The 22,302-nt window shown below is 35.4% G+C and overlaps 1 protein-coding gene across 9 annotated transcripts in view; it reads left to right on the top strand.

Annotated features, from left to right (window-relative positions):
• Nucleotides 1-22,302, top strand: part of LOC106822500 (regulator of DNA class I crossover intermediates 1) — a 154,702-nt gene that overhangs the window by 49,569 nt on the left and 82,831 nt on the right. For 4 of the 9 annotated variants that reach the window (XM_070495416.1, XM_070495417.1, XM_070495418.1 and 1 more), the window contains exons 8-12: nt 1,702-2,231; nt 2,496-2,565; nt 3,617-3,677; nt 18,578-18,641; nt 22,183-22,265. In XM_070495416.1, the coding sequence (XP_070351517.1) occupies nt 1,702-2,231; nt 2,496-2,565; nt 3,617-3,677; nt 18,578-18,641; nt 22,183-22,265 (808 nt within the window). The remainder of the gene's footprint in view (nt 1-1,701; nt 2,232-2,495; nt 2,566-3,616; nt 3,678-18,577; nt 18,642-22,182; nt 22,266-22,302) is intronic. The other 5 variants (XM_070495422.1, XM_070495423.1, XM_070495424.1 and 2 more) reach the window with 2 other exon arrangements.

Genomic DNA, 22,302 nt, shown 5'->3' with positions numbered 1-22,302 from the left:
TCTGTCATCTTTACAAGTAGCAATCCTTCCCAACATTCAGTCCCCAAATCAAATGCCACCTACTTGATTTTTCTCAAGTAAAAGCATTTCTTTTATCTACTGTCGTAACACTGTAGAATAGCACTTATCACTTTCTAGTTTTTCTTTCCCCTTCCAGACTATTTCTTGTGAGCAATAACTGTGCATTATACATTTCTCTGTTCTCCAGATCTCTCAGTGAGTGATTCTTCTGAGTCAGAATGCTTAAAATGCTGTTTAAAAATGAGTATTTACATTTGTAGTGTGCTTTCTAATTTATGAAGTGCTTTTACATTTATTTTCTCATTTAAAGTAATACAATTTCTCTGGTGTGAATGGTGTATATTATTGCGTGCTATAGGTTATGCCTTTGATATCACAGAATAACATTATTCTGCTCAAAACACCACTAAGACCCGTATTGAGAAACAGTGTAGGATCACGGTCTATGAACATTCCTGGACAAAATCTCTCTCTCTCTTTAATGCCAAACTGAATTCTTTTCTCTCTTTGTCCCCAATACGTGGCATAGTGCCTGGAACACGGCAGGTGGACCTGCTCATTAGATGTTTAATGAATAACTTAAAAAATAAAATTGGAAATCAATCAGTTTTAGCAGTCTATGTTTCTTTTCTAAATTTCTTTGGTACCTCCAATCTCTGGAACAGCCCACCCCTAAGTAAATTTGTGGATAGTCAATGGCAAGAAAATCCAGAGTATCTTGATTTTTTTTTTTGTTAGATTGGCACCTGAGCTAACATCTGTTGCCAATCTTTATTTATTTCTGTTTTTCTTCTTACCCCCAAAACCTCCCAGTACATAGTTGTATATTCTGGTTTTAGGTCCTTCTGCTTCTGCTATATGGGACGCCATGTCAGCATGGCTTAATGAGCAGTGTGCTAGGTCCGCACCCAGGATCTGAACTGGTGAAACCCTGGGCTTCTGAAGTGGAACGTGTGAACTTAACCTCTCTGCCACAGGGCCAGCCCCAGAATATCTTGATTTTTAATTATTTCGTATAATAGCTTTGATTCTTTTATACAAGTTGGACATAACTTAGAATTATGATTTATACATTAGAAGGGAACTTATAAGTTATCTAGGCTAACCTTTTCATCTAATTCATCTTATCTCTTGGCTTTATTACATATATATGCATTTGTATCTGTATTGCTCTCCCTTGGGAACTTCAGAGTTGTTTTTATATCCTTGTTAGGTTGAGAGATATCTGTTATAGTGTTCTGATAACTCTGATTTGATGTTTTAACACTGGGGATGATTTTTCCCTGCAGTGTGTTCAAAATATCTTTCTCTGATTAAACAGAGCAGCAGTTACATGCAGTGGTTGTCTAGGGTATTCACTAGACCTTATTACAGAAGACATGATATAGGTTGGTCATATTTTGTTAATATGACAGTGAATTGAACCACATCATACTTCATTTCAACACATTTTTTTGTGTTGAAATACAAAACTAAGTGTAGATTATTTTCATACTCACTGAGGCACATTAGACAAATTTCCACCCAAAACAATATTATTTATTCAAATAAAAAACTGAAAACATAGTCCAGGTAAATGTTAGTAGCTACTCAGTATGTTCTCTAAGAATTTAACTTTAAGTTTCTAAATGAAAATTTTCTATGCTTTTCTTGTTAAATATGTTTTTATTTATCTCAAAGTCCAGGAAATCGGAATTTCCTTACTGAAAGACCTGATATAGTTACAGGTGAAGATTGTGGAACCATGGATGAGAGAAGACAGTCAGACTTCATTATTGAAAAACAGTCAGTACAACATATTTTGGAAGAAAATAGGAAAGAGGTTTCAAATTTTCTTGAAGATGCGAACCAGCCAACACCCAGTCTTCTGTCAGAGAATTGTGACTCTTTTATTAGTGAAAATGTGATCAATTTATTAAACATAGATCAGTGGAGTATAAAGAAAACCTTTGACAAGTGTGATTTTGACAGTATGGGAGATATTTGTGCAGTCACTAGTTCTGATAAAAACCATTCCACTGAGAGATGCATTAGAAGTATGTTTACAAATCCAGAGTTGACTTTTAGTAATTCTACTTTTAATAAAACAAGTTACCCAGAAAAGTGTCAGCCAAACAAGAACTATCAGAAAGAGTATAACGATCATGAAAGAAATAATCTTAGTACATCTTTTGAGAAGGATAGTTTCCCAGCCAGCTCTGAAAAAAAAGGTTGGTGTTACACACGAGAAGGGTAATAATCTATTGGTCTTTTTGTTTTTAGTACGTATTTATATATAATATAGGTGTGTGTGTGTGTGTGTGTGTGTGTATTTGGAGGAGTATAAAATTGAAAATAGAGTGACATTCTATTATGTGACATTGTGTGGACCAGTGATTTCGTTCCATATGGGTCATGCTAATAAGCTTCCAATTTAAAAAAAAGAACTAGTCTGTGCTAGAGTTTTAGTTCAATGCATACTTTTATTTTTAAAGGAAAATTTGAAAGTGATTACCAAGAGAAGGCACCACAGAAGACAATCCAGATATATCCAGTGAACCGTTTGTAAGTTTTTAGGTAAATCTGGGGAATGCAATTCAGCATCTACTATAATGCATATTGAAGGGTTGAATTGATGCAATGTGAGGTAGGGGTGTTGCTGTCTCAGAGTGGGCAGACTGGCCTCTACAAAGGCTTACCAGTTGTCAGAATCTTAGTAATATCACCCTAGTTGAGAGTATGGTGCTCGTATTTGCCAGCACAAAGCCGTCATCTTATCTGAATCTTAGTGTTAATTAGATTTGAGAAAACTGACTTATGTGTTCAAGAAACTTACACACTCACCAGAATGTCAATTTATTAATTTACAGTAAGAAATAGAAGGGTTACTTATATAGGAATGTTTACTGGCATGATAAGCATGTTTTCTAATTTTTGGCAGCTCTCCATGGGAAGGTGGCTTGATTAGTATAGAATCAGAACAAGGGAGTAATAGAATTCAGATGCTAATGGCATAAGCAAACATATCAAGAGTTTATGGGACTGCAGTTATACTTAATTAAAGAAAACTTGTAGTTTCGGAATAGTCCTAACTTTCTTGGTAATAATTGTGGTTTAGTCAAATCTTGGTAATTAACAATCATGAATTAGAATAGGTTTTTATTTTAGAAGTACTTTCTTATGGAAATATTTAAAATATCTATTTGTAAAAAGAATACCTATATGCCATTTTTATGGGATTGGCACAACAAATAAAATATTCACAACTTATTTAATAAAATAAAAAAATTAGGTTCTTTGCTGTCAAACTTCCAGGTATTCAGAAACTTATGAATGAAAACTAGCATGTTAGACCTTGAATTTTAAAATGTACTTTATGAAAGTGATTTTAGAACATGGTTCTCAAAGCTGGGTGCAGAACTGAATCACTCAAGGGGGTGATTTTAAAATACAAAATACCAAGTTTGACCCACACCCTTAGGATGGAGCTTATTTATTTTTTAAAAAGCTTCCCTTATAATTCTGATCTGCAGCCAACTTTGGGAACCATAATTTAGAACAATAATTTTCATAGAGAATAAATCAAACTTTAATACTGTCTTATTTGTGACCCTAGGGGTAATATCCCTTTGAAAGAATTGCCTTCTAAGCAGTCGTGGAACTTTGGACTTGGTGAGGTAAAGTACATTTTACATTATCTTTCCAATTAAGTCAGTTGATAATTCATGTCATATTTTAGTATTTGCAGTGTACTTTCATTTAAGGTTAGCTTTTATTGAAAAATTTCTTTTTAGGCTACTTTTCTTACTCTGGGGAAATTATAGTTTAGGTCTAGAAATAAAATTATTGCCTTTTCAGAAACTATAATGTGTTTATTTGAGAAAAACCAATCTAGATGCATTTATTTCTTTATTTCTTTAAATTTTTATTTTTTTCGGATGTACATCGTATTTCGAATTCTGTGTACATTACATCATGTTCACTACCCGAACACTAATTATAGTGCATCCCCTCACATGTGAGCCTAATCACCCCTTTTGCCCTCCTGCCTCCCCCAGTGGTAACCACCAGTCCAATCTCCAATGCTATGTGTTTTTTTTTTCTTTTTGTCGTTTTTAATCTTCTACTTATGAGTGAGATCATATGGTATTTGACTTTCTCCCTCTGACTTATTTCACTCAGCATAATACCCTCAAGGTCCATCCATGTTGTCACAAATGGCCGGATTTCGTCATTTCTTATGGCTGAGTAGTAGTCCATCGTGTATAAATACCACATCTTCTTTATCCATTCGTCCCTTGATGGGCGCCTAGGTGGCTTCCAAGTCTTGGCTATTGTGTATAATGCCTCAATGAACATAGGGGTGCAAGGATCTTTATGCCTTTGTGTTTTCAAGTTCTTTGGATAAATACCCAGCAGTGGAATAGCTGGATCGTATGGTAGATCTATCCTTAATTTTCTGAGGATACTCCATCCTGCTTTCCATAGTGGCTGCACCAGCTTGCACTGCCACCAGCAGTGAACAAGGGTTCCCTTCTCTCCACACCCTTTCCAACATTCGTTGTTTCCTGTCTTGTTATTTATAGCCATTCTGACCGGAGTGAGGTGATACCTCATTGTAGTTTTGATTTGCATTTCCCTGATAGCTAATGATGTTGAGCATCTTTTCATATGCCTCTTGGCCATCTGGATATCTTTGGAGAAATCTCTGTTCAGATCTTTTGCCCATTTTCTAATTGGATTGTTGGTTTTTTTGTTGTTGATCTATATAAGTTCTTTGTATATTTTGGATATTAACCCCTTATCTGATATATGGTTTGCAAATAGCTTCTCCCAATTGTTAGGTTCTCTTTTCGTTTTGTTGATGGTTTCCTTTGCTGTGCAGAAGCTTTTTAGTTTGATGTACTCCCATTTGTTCATTTTTTCTTTTGTTTCCCTTGCCCGGTCAGACATGGGACTTGAAAATATGCTGCTCAGACCAATGTCATAGAGCATACTGCCTATGTTTTCTTCTAGAAGTCTCATGGTTTCGGGTCTTACATTCAAGTCTTTAATCCATTTTGAGTTGATTTTTGTGCACGGTGTAAGGGAATGGTGTACTTTCATTCTTTTGCATGTGGCTGTCCAGTTTTCCCAACACCATTTATTGAAGAGACTCTCCTTTCTCCATCGTATGGTCTTGGCTCCCTTGTCAAATATTAGCTGTCCATAAACGTGTGGGTTTACTTCTGGGCTCTCAATTTTGTTCCATTGATCTGTGTGTCTGTTTTTGTGCCAGTACCATGCTGTTTTGGTTGCTATGGCTTTGTAGTACAATTTGAAATCAGGGAGTGTGATACCTCCAGCTTTGTTCTTTTTTCTCAGGAATCCTTTGGCTATTCGGGGTCTTTTGTTGTTCCATATAACTTGTAGGATTCTTTGTTCTATTTTTGTAAAAAATGTTGTTGGAACTTTGATAGGGATTGTGTTGAATCTATAGATTGCTTTAGGAAGTATGGACATTTTAACGATGTTAATTCTTCCAATCCAAGAGCACGGAATATCTTTCCATTTCTTTGTGTCTTCTTCGATTTCTTTCAACAATGTTTTATAGTTTTCGGTGTAGAGATCTTTCACCTCTTTGGTTAAGTTTATTCATAGGTATTTTATTCTTTTTGTTGCAATTGTAAATGGGATTGTATTCTTAATTTCTCTTTTTGCTACTTCGTTGTTAGTGTATAGAAACGCAACTGAGTTTTGTACATTGATTTTGTATCCCGCAACTTGACTATATTCCTTTATTATTTCTGAAAGTTTTTTAGTGGACTCTTTAGGGTTTTCTCGATATAAAATCATGTCGTCTGCAAAGAGTGACAGTTTCACTTCTTCTTTTCCAATGTGGATCTCTTGTATTTCTTTTTCTTGCCTGATTGCTCTGGCTAGGACTTCCAATACTATGTTAAATAAGAGTGGTGACAGCGGGCATCCTTGTCTGGTTCCTGTTCTTAGAGGGATAGCTTTCAGTTTTTCTCCATTGAAAATGATATTTGCTGTGGGTTTGTCATATATGGCCTTTATTATGTTGAGGTATTCTATACCCATTTTATTTAGAGTTTTTATCATAAATGGATGCTGTATCTTGTCAAATGCTTTCTCTGCATCTGTTGAGATGATCATGTGATTTTTATTCTTCATTTTGTTAATGTGGTGTATCGCGTTGTTAGATTTGCAGATGTTAAACCATCCCTGCATCCCCGGAATGAAACCCACTTAATCATGATGTATGATCTTTTTAATGTATCGTTGTATTCGATTTGCTAGCATTTTGTTGAGGATTTTTGCGTCGATGGTCATCAGTGATACTGGCCTGTAATTTTCTTTTTTTGTGTTGTCCTTGTCTGGTTTTGGTATCAGGATAATGTTTGCTTCGTAGAAGGAGTTAGGAAGCCTCCCCTCCTCTTCAATTTTTTGGAAGAGTTTGAGAAGGATAGGTATTAACTCTTCTTTGAGTGTTTGGTAGAATTCACCAGGGAAGCCATCTGGTCCTGGACTTTTATTTTTTGGGAGGTTTTTGATTGCTGTTTCGATCTCCTTACTGGTGATCGGTCTATTCAAATTTTCTACATCTTCTTGGTCCAGTTTTGGAAGATTGTATGTTTCTAAGAATTTATCCATTTCTTCTAGATTATCCAATTTGTTGGCATATAGCTTTTCATAGTATTCTCTTATTATCTTTTGTATTTCTGAGGTGTCCGTTGTAATCTCTGCTCTTTCATTTCTGATTTTATTTATTTGAGCCTTCTCTCTTTTTTTCTTGGTGAGTCTAGCTAAGGGTTTGTCAATTTTGTTTATCTTTTCGAAGAACCAGCTCTTGGTTTCATTAATTTTTTCTATTGTTTTCTTAGTTTCTATTTCATTTATTTCTGCTCTGATTTTTATTATTTCCTTCCTTCTGATTTTGGGCTTTGTTTGTTGTTCTTTTTCCAGTACCTTTAGGTACGCTTTTAGATTGTCTATTTGGGATTTTTCTTCTTTGTTGAGGTAGGCCTGAATTGCTATAAACTTCCCTTGTAGAACCACTTTTGCTGTATCCCACAGATTTTGGCGTGTCATGTTTTCATTTTCATTTGTCTCCAGGAATTTTTTGATATCTTCTTTGATTTCTTCATTGACCCAATCATTGTTCAGTAGCGTTTTGTTCAATCTCCACATTTTTGTGGCTTTTCTGGTTTTCTTTCTGTCGTTGATTTCCAGTTTCATACCTTTGTGGTCAGAAAAGAAGCACGGTATTATTTCGATCTTCTTAAATTTATTGAGACTTGTTTTGTGGCCAAATATGTGATCAATCCTGGAGAATGTTCCATGGGCATTGGAAAAGAATGTGTATTCTGTGGTTTTTGGATGGAATGTTCTGTATATATCTACTAAGTCCATCTGGTCTAATGTGTCCTTTAAGGCGAGTGTTTCCTTATTGATCTTCTGTTTGGATGATCTATCCATTGGTGTAAGGGGAGTGTTAAAGTCCCCTACTATTATTGTGTTACTGTCTATTTCTCCTCTTATGTCTGTTAATAATTGCTTTATATATTTAGGTGCTCCTATGTTGGGTGCGTAGATATTTACAAGTGTTATATTTTCTTGTTGGATTGTTCCCTTTATCTTTATGTAGTGCCCGTCTTTGTCTCTTATTACAGTTTTTGATTTAAAGTCTATTTTGTCTGATATAAGTATTGCTACCCCTGCTTTCTTTTGTTTGCCATTTGCATGGAATATCTTTTTCCATCCTTTCACTTTCAGTTTGTGAGTGTCTGTAGGTCTGAAGTGTGTCTCTTGTATGCAGCATATACATGGATCTTGTTTTTTTATCCAGTTGGCCACCCTATGGCATTTGATTGGAGCATTTAGTCCATTGACATTTAAAGTAGTTATTGATAAATAGGTATTTATTGCCATTTTGTCACTTTTTCTCTTTTTGGGTGTTTTAGTAGTTCTTCTCAGTTCCTTTCTTTTTCTCTTGCTCTCTTCCCTTGTGGTTTGATGGTTATCTTTAGTAATATGTTTGATTTCTTTTGTCTTACTTTTTGTCCTGCTTGTTATAGGTTTCTGGTTTGTGGTTACCATGAGGATCCTATTTAATATACTGTGCATGTAACAGTCTATATTGAGTAGATAGACTCTTTAGCTTGACCTCTTTCTAAAAGCTCTACTTTTTCACTCCCCTCCTCCCACATTATGTTTTTCACATCATATATAGTCTTGTGTTTAGTGTGTGTCTATCTATTACCCTCTTATCATTGAAATAGGTGATTTTAGTACATTTGTCTTTTAACCTTCATATTATCTTCACAGGTAGTTGATCTGCTGCCTTTACTGTCCTTTTACCTTACTAGTGATTTTATTGCCTGTCTTTTGTTGTTGTTGTTTTAGGTTTTTTTGATAATTTTTTTTTATCTCTATTTGTGGTTATTGCTTTCCCACTTAAATAAGTCCCTTCAGCATTTCTTGCAGAACTGGTTTCTTGGTGATAAACTCCTTTAATTTTTGCTTGTCTGGGAAGCTGTTTATCTCTCCTTCCCTTCTGAATGACAACCTTGATGGATAGAGTATTCTTGGTTGTAGGTTTTTTCCTTTTAGCCTTTAAATATGTCGTGCTATTCTCTTCTTGCCTGTAGGGTCTCGACTGAGAAGTCTGCTGATAGTCTGATGGGCTTCCCTTTATATGTCACTTGCGGCCTTTCTCTTGCTGCTGTTAGGATTCTCTCTTTGTCTTTAATTTTAGGCATTTTGATTATAATATGTCTTGATGTGGGCCTCTTTGGGCTTCTCTTGTTTGGAGCTCTCTGTGCTTCCTGAAGTTGGATGTCTGTTTCCTTCCTCAGGTTAGGAAAATTTTCCTCTCTTATTTCTACAAATAAACTTTCTGTCCCTTTGTCTCTCTCTTCTCCTTCTGGGACCCCTATAATCTGAATGTTAGCACGCTTGATATTGTCCCAGAGTTCCCTTACTCTCTTCTCATTCTGTCTAATTCTTTTTTCTCTTTTCTGTTCTGCTTGGGTGATTTCCTCTAGTCTTTCATCTAGTTCGCTGATCCGTTCTTCTCCTTCCTCTACTCTGTTATTGAGTCCCTCGAGTGAATTTCTCATTTTGAGTATTGTATTCTTCATTTCTGATTTTTTTTTTTATATCTTCCAGTTCTTTGCTGATGTGCTCACTGTGTTCATCCATTCTTCTCCGCATATCTGTGAGCATCCTCATGATATTTTGTTTGAATTCTTTGTTGAGTAGGTCACTAGTTTCTGTTTCACTTAGTTCTAATCTACAAGAGCCGGATCCTGTAAGCTCTTCACAGCAAAAGAGACTCAAGTTCAGAAAGATTAAATAACTTGTTCAAAGTTACACATTTGAGCCAGGATTCAAATTTTTGTCTTATCTGACTGTGTATTTTCAACTATATTAATTGTTTTGTCTTTTTGTCTTCAGTATGTACATTGAGTACATATCATGAATTCATTTAATAGAATTTATTGTCGTTCTCCTGTATGCTAGACACTGAAGATTCAGTGGTGAAGAAACAGTTTTTGTTCTTATGAAGCTTATATTGTGTTATGCACTAGACTCTGCAAGGTACAGAGATGAAGGGACATGGGACCTGTTTTTAGGAAGCTATGGTCTAGTAGCTAGACAGAAACAGAAAAAAATATAATACATTTAGATAAATTGCTCCAATTGGGGTTTGTACAAAGGGCAGTGGGAGACAAGTAAAAAATAATTCTAAGTTTCATGGCTAGTCAGGAGGAAGATGTAATAGAGGAGAAAACTTTTGATCTGGATATCAATTAATAAGTTTACCAAATGGACAAACTGCCTTCATACTATGAAGAAGAAGCAACATAGATAGAAACTAACAAGTGAGAGAGTATAGCTTATTTTAGAAGCTGCAAAGTAACTTCATTCCAGTTGTTGTTATTGCTACTACTATAGTGTAAATTACAAGCGATGGCGGAATGGCAAAAGCTAATTCTAGACAATATAAAGGGCTAGATCATAAAAGACTTTACATGACATATACCAGTTTTATTTTCTGTCACCAAACAGAGCCACTGAAAAAATTTTAGTAGAGGAGTTTGATGACATCTGAGTATTAAAAAGTTGACTCTAGCAACAATGAGAGATTTGAGAAGTGGCATGACTCAAGGCAGGGCAAAAAATAATGAGGGCTTGAAATTGAGCAGTGTAAGTAAGGATGGAAATGAGGGAAGAGCTATCACAAAGATTTAGAAGATCTTGATTTGATAGTTGTTGTTGATTAGTTAAGGGAGAAGGAAAACATTGAAGGAGACCTGGATTTATTATTTGGGTAAATGGGTAGTTGATGGGATAGTGCCATTCACCTAGATTGAAGTGTTAATGTTTTATTGAGGATTTTTGTATGTATGTTCATCAGGGATATTGTCCTGTGATTTTCTTTTCTTGTGGTGTCCTTGACTAGTTTGGATATCGGGGTAATGCTGGCCTCATAAAAGGAGTTTGGAAGAGTTGTCTCCTCTTCTCTTTTTTGAAATGGTTTGAGAAGGATAGGTATTAATTCTTCTTTGAATGTTTGGCAGCATTCACCAGTGGAAGCCATTGGTCCTGGACTTTTGACATTGGGAAGTTTTTGATTACTGGTTTGATATCTTTACTAGTAATAAGTCTATTCATATTTTCTATTGCTTCATGAATTAGTCTTGGTAGGTCGTATGTTTCTAGAAATTTATCTTTTTCTTCTAGATTGTCCAGTTTGTTGTTGTATAATTAATCATAATGGTGTCTTATGATGCTTTTTATTTCTGTGATATCAGTTGTAACGGCTTTTCTTTCATTTCTGATTTTATTTATTTGAGTCCTCTCTCTTTTTTCTTGTTAAGTCTAGCTAATGGTTTGTCAATTTTGTTTGTCTTTTCAAAAAATCAGCTCTTAGTTTCATTGATCTTTTCTAGTGTCTTTTAGTGTCTATTTCATTTATTTTCACTCTGATCTTTGTTATTTCCGTCTTTTACTAACTAGGTTCAGTCTGTTCATTTTCTTGCTCCTTGAGGTGTAAAGCTGTGTTGTTTATTTGAGATCTTTCTTGTTTCTTAATGTGAGCATTTATCACCAGGAACTTCCATCTTAGAACTGCTCTTGTTGCATCCCATAAGTTTTGGTATGTTGTATTTCCATTTTCATTTGTCTCAAGATATTTTTTAATTTCTTTTTTGATTCTTCTTTGACCCATTAGTTGTTCAGGAGCATGTTATTTAATATCCACATATTTGTGAATTTTCCAGTTTTCTTCTTGTAATTGATTTTGAGTTTCACGTCATTGCAGTTAGAAAACATGTTTAATGTGATTTCAGTCTTCTTAAATTTATTAAGATTTGTTTTGTGGCCTAACATATGGTCTATCCTGGAGAATGTTCCTTGTGTGCTTGAGAAGGATGTGTATTCTGTTGCTTGTGGATGGAATGTTCTGTGTATGTATGTTTGGTCTATCTGGTCTAAAGTGCCATGTAAGGCCAATATGTTTTTATTGATTTTCTGACTGGATGATCTATCCTTTGATGAAAGTGGGGTATTAAAGTCCCCTACTGTTGTATTGTTGTCTATTTTCTCTCTTTAGGTCTGTTAATATTTGTTTTATTTATTTTGGTGTTCCTGTGTTGAGTGCATAAATATTTACAAATGTCATATCCTTTTGTTGGATTCACCCCTTTTTTATTATGCAGTCATGCATTGCTTAATGACGGGATACATTCTGAGAAATACGTCAGTAGGCAATTTCATCATTGTGAGAACCTCATAGAGCATACTAAAGGGGAACAAAATTTGCCATCCGAAAATGTGTCTCTTTAACATGAGGATTGTTTTAGGCTGACTATTTTTGAGAAAAAAAGACTTAGAAAGTTTGTCTTGTAACCTACCGCTTAACTGCCTAAAAGAATTCAGATTAAAAAAAGCTGTCTCAGGAAGCAAGCTATCACCTTAGCATAACATGAACTAGGTGATAGACAGGAAGGCACCTAGAAAAGCCTGATTTTTGGACTCCCTTCTGTGTTTTTCTGTTTCTGTGGCCAAACACTTGTTTTCTAAGCATTTGCTCCTTTTCACTTACCTGTGAATTGCCTTCTTTCCCTTTCAAGTCCCTGACTCTCTTCATCTCCAACATCTTATTTTGTCTTTACCTGAAGATGATATTTAAGGTGAAGGCTTTGGCTAGTTACTTGGTTTTATTGTGTTTCTCACATGTGTACAGGTTATTAAACTTTTGTTTTTCTCCTGTTAATTTGTCTCGTGTCCATTTAATTTTTAGATCAGCCAGAAAAACCTAGAAGAGTAGAGGAAAATTTCTTCCTCTCTTACAGTACTTACACAAACCTCAATGGTATAGCCTGCTACACACCTAGACTATATGTTACTTTTCTTAAAGGATCACTGTTGTATACACAGTCTGTTGTTGAATGAAACGTTTTTATGTGGTGCATGACTATATAATGACTTTCTTTGTCTCTCATTACTCTCTTTGTCTCCAAGTCTCTTTGTATTAAAGTCTATTTTGTGTGATATATGTATAGCTATGCCAGGTTTTTTTTGGTTTTCATTTGCATGGAATATCTTTTTCTGTCCCTTTACTTTCAGACTGTGTGTGTCCTTACCTCTGAAGTGAGTTTCTTATAGGCAGCATATAGATGGATCTTGTTTTTTCAGTCTATTTAGCCACTCCGTATTTTTTGAGTGGAGAATTTAGTCCATTTACATTTAAAGTAATTATTAATAGGTGTGGACTTATTGCCATTTTGTTCATTTTTTTCTGACTGTTTTGTAATTCCTTTGTTTTTTCTTTTTTTCTTTCTTTGTGATTTGATGATTTTCTGTAATGGTGTGCTTAGGATTCCTTTTTCTTTATCTTTTGTGTATCTACTGTAGGTTTTTGCTTTGTGTTACCATGAGGCTTATGTAAAACAACTTATAACATTCTAAGTTCTTAAAAACTTAAGTTTGAATGCATTCTAAAGATCTAAATTTTTACTGCCCTCCCAAGTTTTATGTTTTTGATGTCACAACTTATATCTTTTTATCTTGTGTATTTATTAACAAATCATTGTAGTTGTTATTTTTAGTACTTTTGTCTTTTAACCTTCATACTAGCTTTATAAGTGATTAACCCATCACCTACAACATTAGATTATTCTGAATTTTACTCTATAGTTACCTTTACCAGTAAGATTTATAATTTTATATGTTTTCCTGTTACTGATTTAGGGCCCTCTCGGTTTAGCTTAAAGTCCCTTTAACATTTCTTGTAAGGCCAGTCTAGTGATGATAAACTCTTTTAGCTTTTGGTTGTCTGGAAAACTTTTTATCTATCCTTCTATTCTGAAGGACAGCTTTGCTGGGTAGGATATTCTTGACTAGCAGTTTTTTTCTTCCAGCACTGTGACTATGTTGTGCCACTCCCTTCTGGCCTGCAAAGTTTCTGCTTAAGATCTGCTAATAGTCTTATGAGGGTTTCCTTAGATGTAACAAGTTGTTTTTATCTTGCTGTTTTTAAGATTCTTTCCTTGTCTTTAACTTTTGATAACTTAATTATAATGTGTCTTGGTGAGGTCTCTTTGAGTTCATCTCATTTGGAACTCTCTGGGCTTCCTGGATCTGGATGTCTGTTTCTTTCCCCACGTTAGGGAAGTTTCAGTCATAATTTCTCTAGATAAATTTTCTGCCCCTTTCTTCTTTTGGGACCCCTATAATACAAATATTGGTCCACTTGATGTTGTCAATAAGTTCCTTGTGCTATCTTCATTCTTTTTCATTCCTTTTTCTTTTTGCTCCTCTGATTGGGTAAATTCCACTGCCCTGTCTTTTTGTTTGCTGATCCTTTCTTTGGCTTCATCTAGTCTTCTTTTGTACCTTTCTATTGTATTTTTCAGCTCTGTGATTTATTTTTGGTATTTTTCTTATACTTTCTACGCTATGTTCTCTTTGTTGAAATTCTCGCTTTGTTCATGTATTTTTCTCCTGACCTTGGTGAGCACCTTTATGATGGCTAATTTGAACTCTTTATCAGGTAAATCACTTATTTCATTAAGGTCTTTTTCTGAGGCTTTATCTTGTTCTTTCATATGGAATGTCTTCTTCTGTTTCTTTATTTTCCTTGATTCTCTGTGTTGGTTTCCATGCATTCTGTAAAACAGCCACCTCTCTAGTCTTGAAGAAGTGGCCTCGTGCAGGAGATGAACCTTATGTTTCAACCCTGCTGTAGCTCTTGGTTGTCTCTCAAACCTTTGTGGTTGTTCAAGCAGTCTACTTTATTTTTAGTGGCTCCCAGTATTTGAGGGTGTGCAAAAACCTGCCGGTGTCCCAATAGGGAAGATCTCAGTCAACATCTAGATTCAGTCTAATTGGAAACTGAACCCTGATGCAGCAGCTTTTGAAGTATGTAAATATACCTCATTCACGGGAAGACTTTGACATGAGCATTTTGTGTGCTCGTCTGCACTGAGCCCTGGTGTGATAGCCATATAAGAACTGTTTGTTTGCTGACATCCTGTTGAATCTATGAACACAAGCCCTGCTGGCCACCAGAGCCAGGCTATCAAGGGATGTGTCTTTTGGGCAGCTGACACACAAACCCTGGTGCTAGATATGTGCACAATCTCCTTTCTTGGAGACATTAGCAACCTAGGGTGGGACAGATGGAGAGTGTGAAGATGGTAACCATTGGGCTTCCTGGTCTCCGGAGAGGATTGCAGTTAGCCCGTAGGTCTGTGCTTAGTTAGAAGCTTGTCCCTCAGGCCACAGGTATGAAGATAAGCTAATAGGCTTCTTTCCCAGAAAGACGGGCATTTCAGTCTGCTGCCTCACTGCTGTGCTCTGGACTGGTAGCTGGTTAGGAACTCTTTCTTTGTTCGTTATAGTCCTGTGGGACCTGTGAACGTAAACTGTAGGGGAGGAAAACAATTCCTCTACCCTCTGGGTCCTTCTGGCTGGTCTAAGAATTAAATTGACATGAGACAGAATAACAGGAGAAAATCAAAGTTTGATAACATATGTACATGGGAGAAACCCAGGAAAATCTTGCTGGAGTGGCTGAAATTGCCACCTTAATACCATCTTCAGCTAAAGATAAAGGAGGATATTGGGGGTAGCGGTTTGGAACTTCAAAGGAGAGGAAGGCAATTTACATGACGATGGAAATGCAAATGTTTGATAAACAAGTGTTTGCTGGGCCATCTGTAGACAATGGGAACGGAAAGAGATCTTTTGATAAAATGGCCCTTGCTAGATGTCTTTCTGTCTACCACACCTAGAATTATCTATGGTGATATCTCCTTCCTGGGACAGGCCCTTCTATCTTAAATTCTTTTAGGCAGTTAGGGGGAAGGTCAGAATTTCTTTCAAAGAGTCAAAGACTCTTTTGTCCTTAAAATAATCAAGGCAAAGAAACACATTTTGGGGTGGCAAATTCTTTTTTTTTTTTCTGGGAAAGATTTGCCCTGAGCTAACATCTATTGCCAATCTTCGTCTCTCTTTCATTTTTTTTCCCCTCCCCAAAGCCTCAGTGCATGGTTGTATATTCTAGTTGTAAGTCTTAGTTCTTCTATGTGGTCTGCCACCACAGCATGGCTGCTGACAGACGAGTCATGTGGTTCCATGCCCGGGAACCAAACCCAGGCCACCAAAGTGGAACACACCGAACTTCAACCACTAGGCCATCAGGGCTGGCTCAGATGGCCAATTCTGATCCTCTTCAAAACCTTGTTGGCTACCAGAGCCAGCTGATCAAGGGGCATCCCATGGGTGGCAGCTGCGAAAACTGGGCCTCCAGACAATGTGCACAAGCTCTTTTCTGGGAGATACTGGTGACTTGGAGCAAGGCAGAGTTGGACTGTGAAGATGGTGCCTGCTGGGCTCTATGGTCTTTGGAGAATGTTTCAGTAGGCCTGTAGATGTGTGTTAAATTAGAAGCCTGCTCCTTAGGCCAAAGATTTAAGATAAGCAAATAGGCTTCTCTCACAGAAGGATTGGGGTGCGATTCAATCTACTGTCTCTTTGCTTTGCCCTGGAGGGTAGCCAGTTAGGAACTCTTTCTCCATTTGTTACAGTCCTGTGGGACCCTCAAATGTAAGCTCCATTCTGCAAGGTACTGGTGACCATGAGCGAGGCAGCGGGAGAGTGGAAAGATGGTACCCAGCCTCCGAGTTCACTGGAGAGGATTACAGTCAGCCCTTAGATGTGAGTTTAATTAGAAGCCTGACTCTTAGTTTGCAGCTATGAGGATAAGCTAATAGGCTTGTTTCACAGAAAGACTGGATAGTCAGTGAGCTGCCTCTGCTCTAGGCCCTGGGGTGCAGCATGGTGAGCCTGTGTGAGCCCTTTAGGAACTGTTTTTCAGTTCCATGTAGCCTTGTGGGTCTCATGGACACAAGCCCTGTTGGCTTTCAAAACTTGACGTTTTGGGGGCTTATCTCTTCAGTGAAGGTCTTAAAAGTTCAAGTACCAGATATGAGGGTCAAGCCATTCACTCCTTGGGGAGAAGCTCAGAGTTGTGGGTTCCCTCCTGGTTGTGGATCACCATGCCCAGGGTGGGGTTTATGGTAAGATTGTGTCTCGGCCTCTCCTACCCATTTGGCTGTGGGTTTTTTCTCATTCCCCTGATGTATGGGAGTCTCTGAGCTTGTTTTGGGGTTTCTTTCAGAGGAAATTGTTCTGTATGTAGCTGTAGATTTGGTGTGTCTGTGGGAGGAGGTGAGTTCAGGATCCTCCTGCATTGCCATCTTGAACTGGAACTTATTTAATTTTAAAGTAGTAGAGGAATAAGATTTAAATTATGGTTGTTACCAATGGGAAGGTAATCACTAGAGAAATGAAGACACGTAGAAGATATTCAGAATTCAAGGGAGTGGGGATGTCACACTAGGAAGCCTGATCAAGATGGGAAAGAATGAAATAACTTTTAGATAAATGGGAAAGGTAAAATGTAAGGACCGAAACCTGCTTAGCAATTAATATATGAAATATAAAGAGGTTGATTTTTCTTAACAAGATTCAAAGAATATCAAATTGAGAAGAAAAAAATAATCTTTATAGTTTTTCAAGAAACATGTAGAACATAATAATAGAGGTTAAAAATAAAAAGATAGCAAGATATATATATAAATAAAATATATATTATTGGAACAAGGAGAGTAAAAATTCAATGAAAAGCCCATTCAGAAAGGAGAAGAAGAGGTGATACAGAGTTACTGATCCATACCGATCATGAAATCCTGCTGGGCAGACATTGTGTGAAAATCTTGCTATCCTAGAGGATGGGGAAATTCCTTAAATAATTTAGTTTCTTCTCTTTGGGACCATTTTATTTGTCTGTTATCCTCTATCAACAGATCTGAAGTGGATATTGGAGTGTTTGCCTGTCTTGCGGGTCTATATAGCTTTCTCAGCTTGTGTCTTACTGGTGCAGGTTTGGGGCTTGAATATTCTAAGAGTTGAATGTACAAGGCTTTTTAAATGATTAAACAGTGAGGTTAGAAAAGAGGCTTTGCTCGACAAAGTTATTCAGGGCTCCAAGCTGGTAGGGACTGTGGTATCTTCAACTGGTAGGTTTCCAACTTGTTGATACTGGGTATAGTGGAAGGGAAAAGGAAGTGGAGGATTGTGGAGAAAATTTTTATGGGCCAGCACTGGCAGTGGTGTACACCACTTTGCCCATGACCAGAACTTAAATCACGTGTCCAAACCAACTCCAAGGGAGGGTAGGAAATGTGTTTTAGCTGTATGCTTAAAAGGAAAGGGAAACATGTTTGGTGAACAACTAGATGGTTTCTCCTTTATGCTACCTATCTGTCTATCAAAAACTGTATATCCCACCAACAGAGAATATATGTTTTCTATAAGTCCCTACTATATTTGCAAACATAATTCATGTAGTAAGCCACAAAGAAAGTCTAAGAGATTTATCTAAGGAGAGATTCATAGCCATATTCTCTAATAAAAAATTCATTAAATTAGAACTAAAGAAGAGGAAAAGAAGTTGCTTCACCTCCCTGATCTTCTTGAAAATTAAGAAACACTCTGGTTTTGAAAAAGAAAAAAAGAAAAGGAAATGAAAATAAATTACAAATTACATAGAAATTGATGAAAACCAAAACCAATGGTGTGTTCTGTAGAAAATTGATACCTCTAAGAGCTTTTACTATTTAAAAAACCTGAAAATAAATGAACTGATATCCAACTTAACAAATTAGAAAAAGAAAAACAGAATAAATCTCCAAATTGCTTTAGTATCTTTTCCTTTTTTCAGCTGCATTTGTTATGATTACCTGAATCCTTTCTTTTTTGTCAATTCATTTCTTATCAAGTGTCTCTTCTGTTGCTTGCTGTTTCTAAATGAATTTCAATTTTGTTTTGTTTTATTGTTTGTCATAGGCAAATTTTTCTTTGTGAGTTTAAAATTATCTTTGTGGAATTAAAGTAATATGAAGGAAGAGTACTGTAAAATGATTTGGTGGGGTGAAAAGGGAGCTATAAGTGGATATTATTGTGTATACTTAGGAGTTCTTAAATTTTATTTTTCTTTTAGAGTCTGATGGAAAAAGGAGGAACGTGTTCTTTAAAAGGCAGGCCAACCTCTACTACGAAAGTCTGTCAGTATAAGTGAATTTTTTTCTTTTAAAAAAACTAAGATTTAAGTGGAAATTGTTTTAAGTGCTTTTTTTTTAGGTTTTTGCCAGCAAATATGTTTCCTAGATATCTTAGAATATACTAGTAATGCAATTGTCTTCAAAACTACTTTTATCTTTTATAAAATGTGTTATACATGATGAATATATGTAACATATATGTACATTTTAGCGAATAATAGTAAAATAGATACCCTTGTACTCACTTTGTAGCTTAAGAAATAATACGTAATCAGTACATTTGAAGATCTTCTCAATTGCATTTCCTATCCTGCCCCCTAGAGGTAACTATCATCCTGAGTTTGTTTTTATGGTATCACACATAGACTTTTACATTGCTTGGTTTTGAACTGTTCACAGATTGAGGCAAATGCTATATATTTTGCTGCAACTTGCTTTTCTTTGTTCACCCACTCTGATATTTGTGACTCTAGTATACTTCATGATTTATTTACTGCTATGCAACCTTCTGTTGTGTGAATGTACCTCAATTTATACATTTTCTGGCATTGGTTATTTAGGTTGTTTTGAATATTTTGCTATAATAAACAATGCTACTTGCACAATTCTTGACATTTCTCCTGGCACACATGTATGAAAAATTTCTCTTGAATATGAGTCAAGGAATAGAATTGGCTAGTTCAAATGTTATGCGCATCTTCATCTATTCTAGGTAATACAAAATTGTTTTATAAAGTAGTTGTGCCAGTTTAAACTCCCACTTGCAGGAGCTAAGACTCTTAGTTGTTACATATTCTCACTAACACTGGATCAGCTTTTTATCATTGTTGGAATCTGGTATTTCATTGTAATTTTAATTTATATTTCCCATTATTAATTAGGTTGATTTGCCACCCCTGTTTATCTGTGAAATACCTTTCATGTCTATTGGTCATATTTCTTTTAGAAAGTTTGGCTTTCCTTATAGGATATATCTTTTCTATATGTAGATATATATGTATATATCCTATATATCTTTCATATATATATATACTAGATTCTAATTGCTTGTAGGCTGTGTGTAGCAAATACTTCATATTTGAGTGGTCATTTTAGTCTATACTGTCTTTTTATGAAAAATAGTTTGTGGTACTTTTTAGATATTCTGTGATAGAATGATTCTTTCGGATATCTACTTTGCTAGGATACCTAGAAATCTTTATCAACTTTTTTCTTTTGGATTTAATTTAAATTTTTGAAGTGTAAACCAGTCGTCTGGTTTCTATCCTATCTTGTCTGCCCTATTTCCTTTTGCCTCATATGAGTAACTTTTTTATTGGTTTATGGTTTATCATTTTACTATGTTTTGTTGTGTTCTGTTTTTCTTCAAAATAAAGCCTAAGAATATATAAACACACATATTCACATGAGTCTTAGTTCTCCACTTTTCTCACTTAAATGTAGTATAGGATATTTTGTATAATATAGGATATTTTATAGATGAATTAAATGGATTCATTTATTTAGTAACTTTCTCATAGATTTCTCCATCTTAGCACTAGACATTTCTTCATCCCTTATTTATGACAATTTGGTAATCTATTATGTGGATGGGCTATAGTTTATTCAGTCATGCCCTGTTGGTGGACATTTGGCTTGTGTCCAGTATTGTGTTCTTATAAACAATGCTTGGTGAACAACTTTGTGTATATGTTTCTTAATTGTGGAGGTACATTTTCAGGATAATTTCTAGGAGTAGGATTGCTGTGTCAAAGGGGAGATACATTGTTTTTTTGTGTAGTTATTATTGCCAAAATTCAATTTTGATAGATATTACCAAATTCCCTGTTGCATCATTTGGCAATCTCACCAGAAATGTGCCTTTTATTCCACAGCCTCACCAATAGGGATTGTGTTCAAACTTGGGAATTTTTGTGAGTTTTATAAAAATAGATAGGTAGACAGACGGATAGATGGCAGTTTAAGTTTGCTTTTCTTTTTCTATAAGTCAAGTTGAGCGTCTTTTAAAAATATTTGATGTCTGTTTTCATTTCTTTTTCTTTAAAGTCTCCATTCGTGTCTTTTGACCAATTGAATTTTTGGTATTTTTTTCTTGATATTTAAGAACTCTTTATATATTAAAGAGATTTAGGTCTTTGTGATATGTCACAAATATTTCCTCCTAGTTTATTATTGGTTTTTGATTTGTTTTGACTTTGCTTATGATATCTCCTGCTTTGCCAAAGGATTAATGTATTTTTTTATGTGGTTGATTTTATTCATCTTTTCTTTTATACTTCTGGATTTAATTAGAAAGACTCTACACTCCCAGGTTAAATGAATTCACTTAATGTTTTCTTCTAGTGTTAGTATGATTTTATATTTTTACACTTAAATCTTTAATCCATTTAGAGTTTATTGTGATTTAAGGTGTGAGATGTGTATTGATTCAGGTTTTTAAAATGCATCTTTTCCCTAGGCATTTGTGATACCACCTTTTTTATGTACTAACTTTTCATATGTGCTGGGCTTTCTTTGCTGTTCTACTGGTCTTTCCTAATCTTTGTGTGCTAATACTGTACTATTTTTATGGTAAGTGCTTTATAGTATGCTTAATTTCTAAAACAGTTACACCTCCCTTTGTACTTTTTAAAGAATTTTCCTGGCTAATTTTGATTATTTTTTATATAAACTTTAAAATCAACTTGTGTAGCTCCAAAGAAATATTTTCGTTTTATCAGGAAAATGCTAAGTGTATATATTGATTTAGTGTGGATTATCATACTAATGATGTTGAGTAGACCTATCTAAGAACAAGGGATGTCTTTTTGTTAATTCAGCCTAATTTTGTATCTTTAATAGTTGTTTAGAACACCTTTAAGCACTTTAAAGTTTTCCTCAAGTAGATTCTGCATGTCTCTTGTTAGATTTGGTGGTAGCTACTTTTTGTTGTTTTTGTTGCTACTTTAGTGTGAACGCACGTCCCTCTTGGTCTACAGTATTTATGCATTGTGAGGAGTCATGACCTACTTCTCAGGCCTATTTTTAAACTTTACTTGCTATCATAAGAGAACACATTAAGCACATAATGAAAGAATATCGGACTGGATGCTTTGAGTTGATTTTTTAAATACAGCTTTTATTGTACAAGGAAGCTTCGTTTATTAGATTAGCAAATATCTGGTGCTTTGGACTTAATAAACTTGCCTTATTCCTCCTTCCTCTAGGTTGACACTTTAAATTATTATTTAAATTATTTGTTCATAAAACATTGTTCATATATTAGAAAAAATCAATTGAATTTTCTCTGTTCTCCTTTCTTGCCTTATGTACCCTTATTTCACTTGTAGATGAAAAACTTTTAAGTGTAGAATAAACCCGTGATACTCTGTCAGAAATCCAAGATGCGGAGTTTCTCAAGTTTTAACTCGTTTTGGCACACTTTTAAAATGCTCTGCAGTATGTTAGCTAAACTTATGTTACCAGCTGATATCTGCTGCCTGTGTATATATTTAGTAGAGTATTAATAAATACCATTCTTCACGAGTTAAATGTTCGTTTTCAGATCTTGAGTCTTCACAGAGTAGTTGGTCTACCAGTTGCTCTCCAAGGCCCACAGATAGTTGTTTCAGTTCTAGTTCAGAGATGGTAAGGTATGCTTTTCGTTTTTTTTGCTTATTAATAT

The sequence above is a fragment of the Equus asinus genome, chromosome 23, assembly GCF_041296235.1.
Source record: "Equus asinus isolate D_3611 breed Donkey chromosome 23, EquAss-T2T_v2, whole genome shotgun sequence".
NCBI lineage: Eukaryota > Metazoa > Chordata > Mammalia > Perissodactyla > Equidae > Equus > Equus asinus.
Note: the sequence above shows the minus strand (reverse complement) of the source record. Positions and strands in the feature narration are given on the sequence as shown.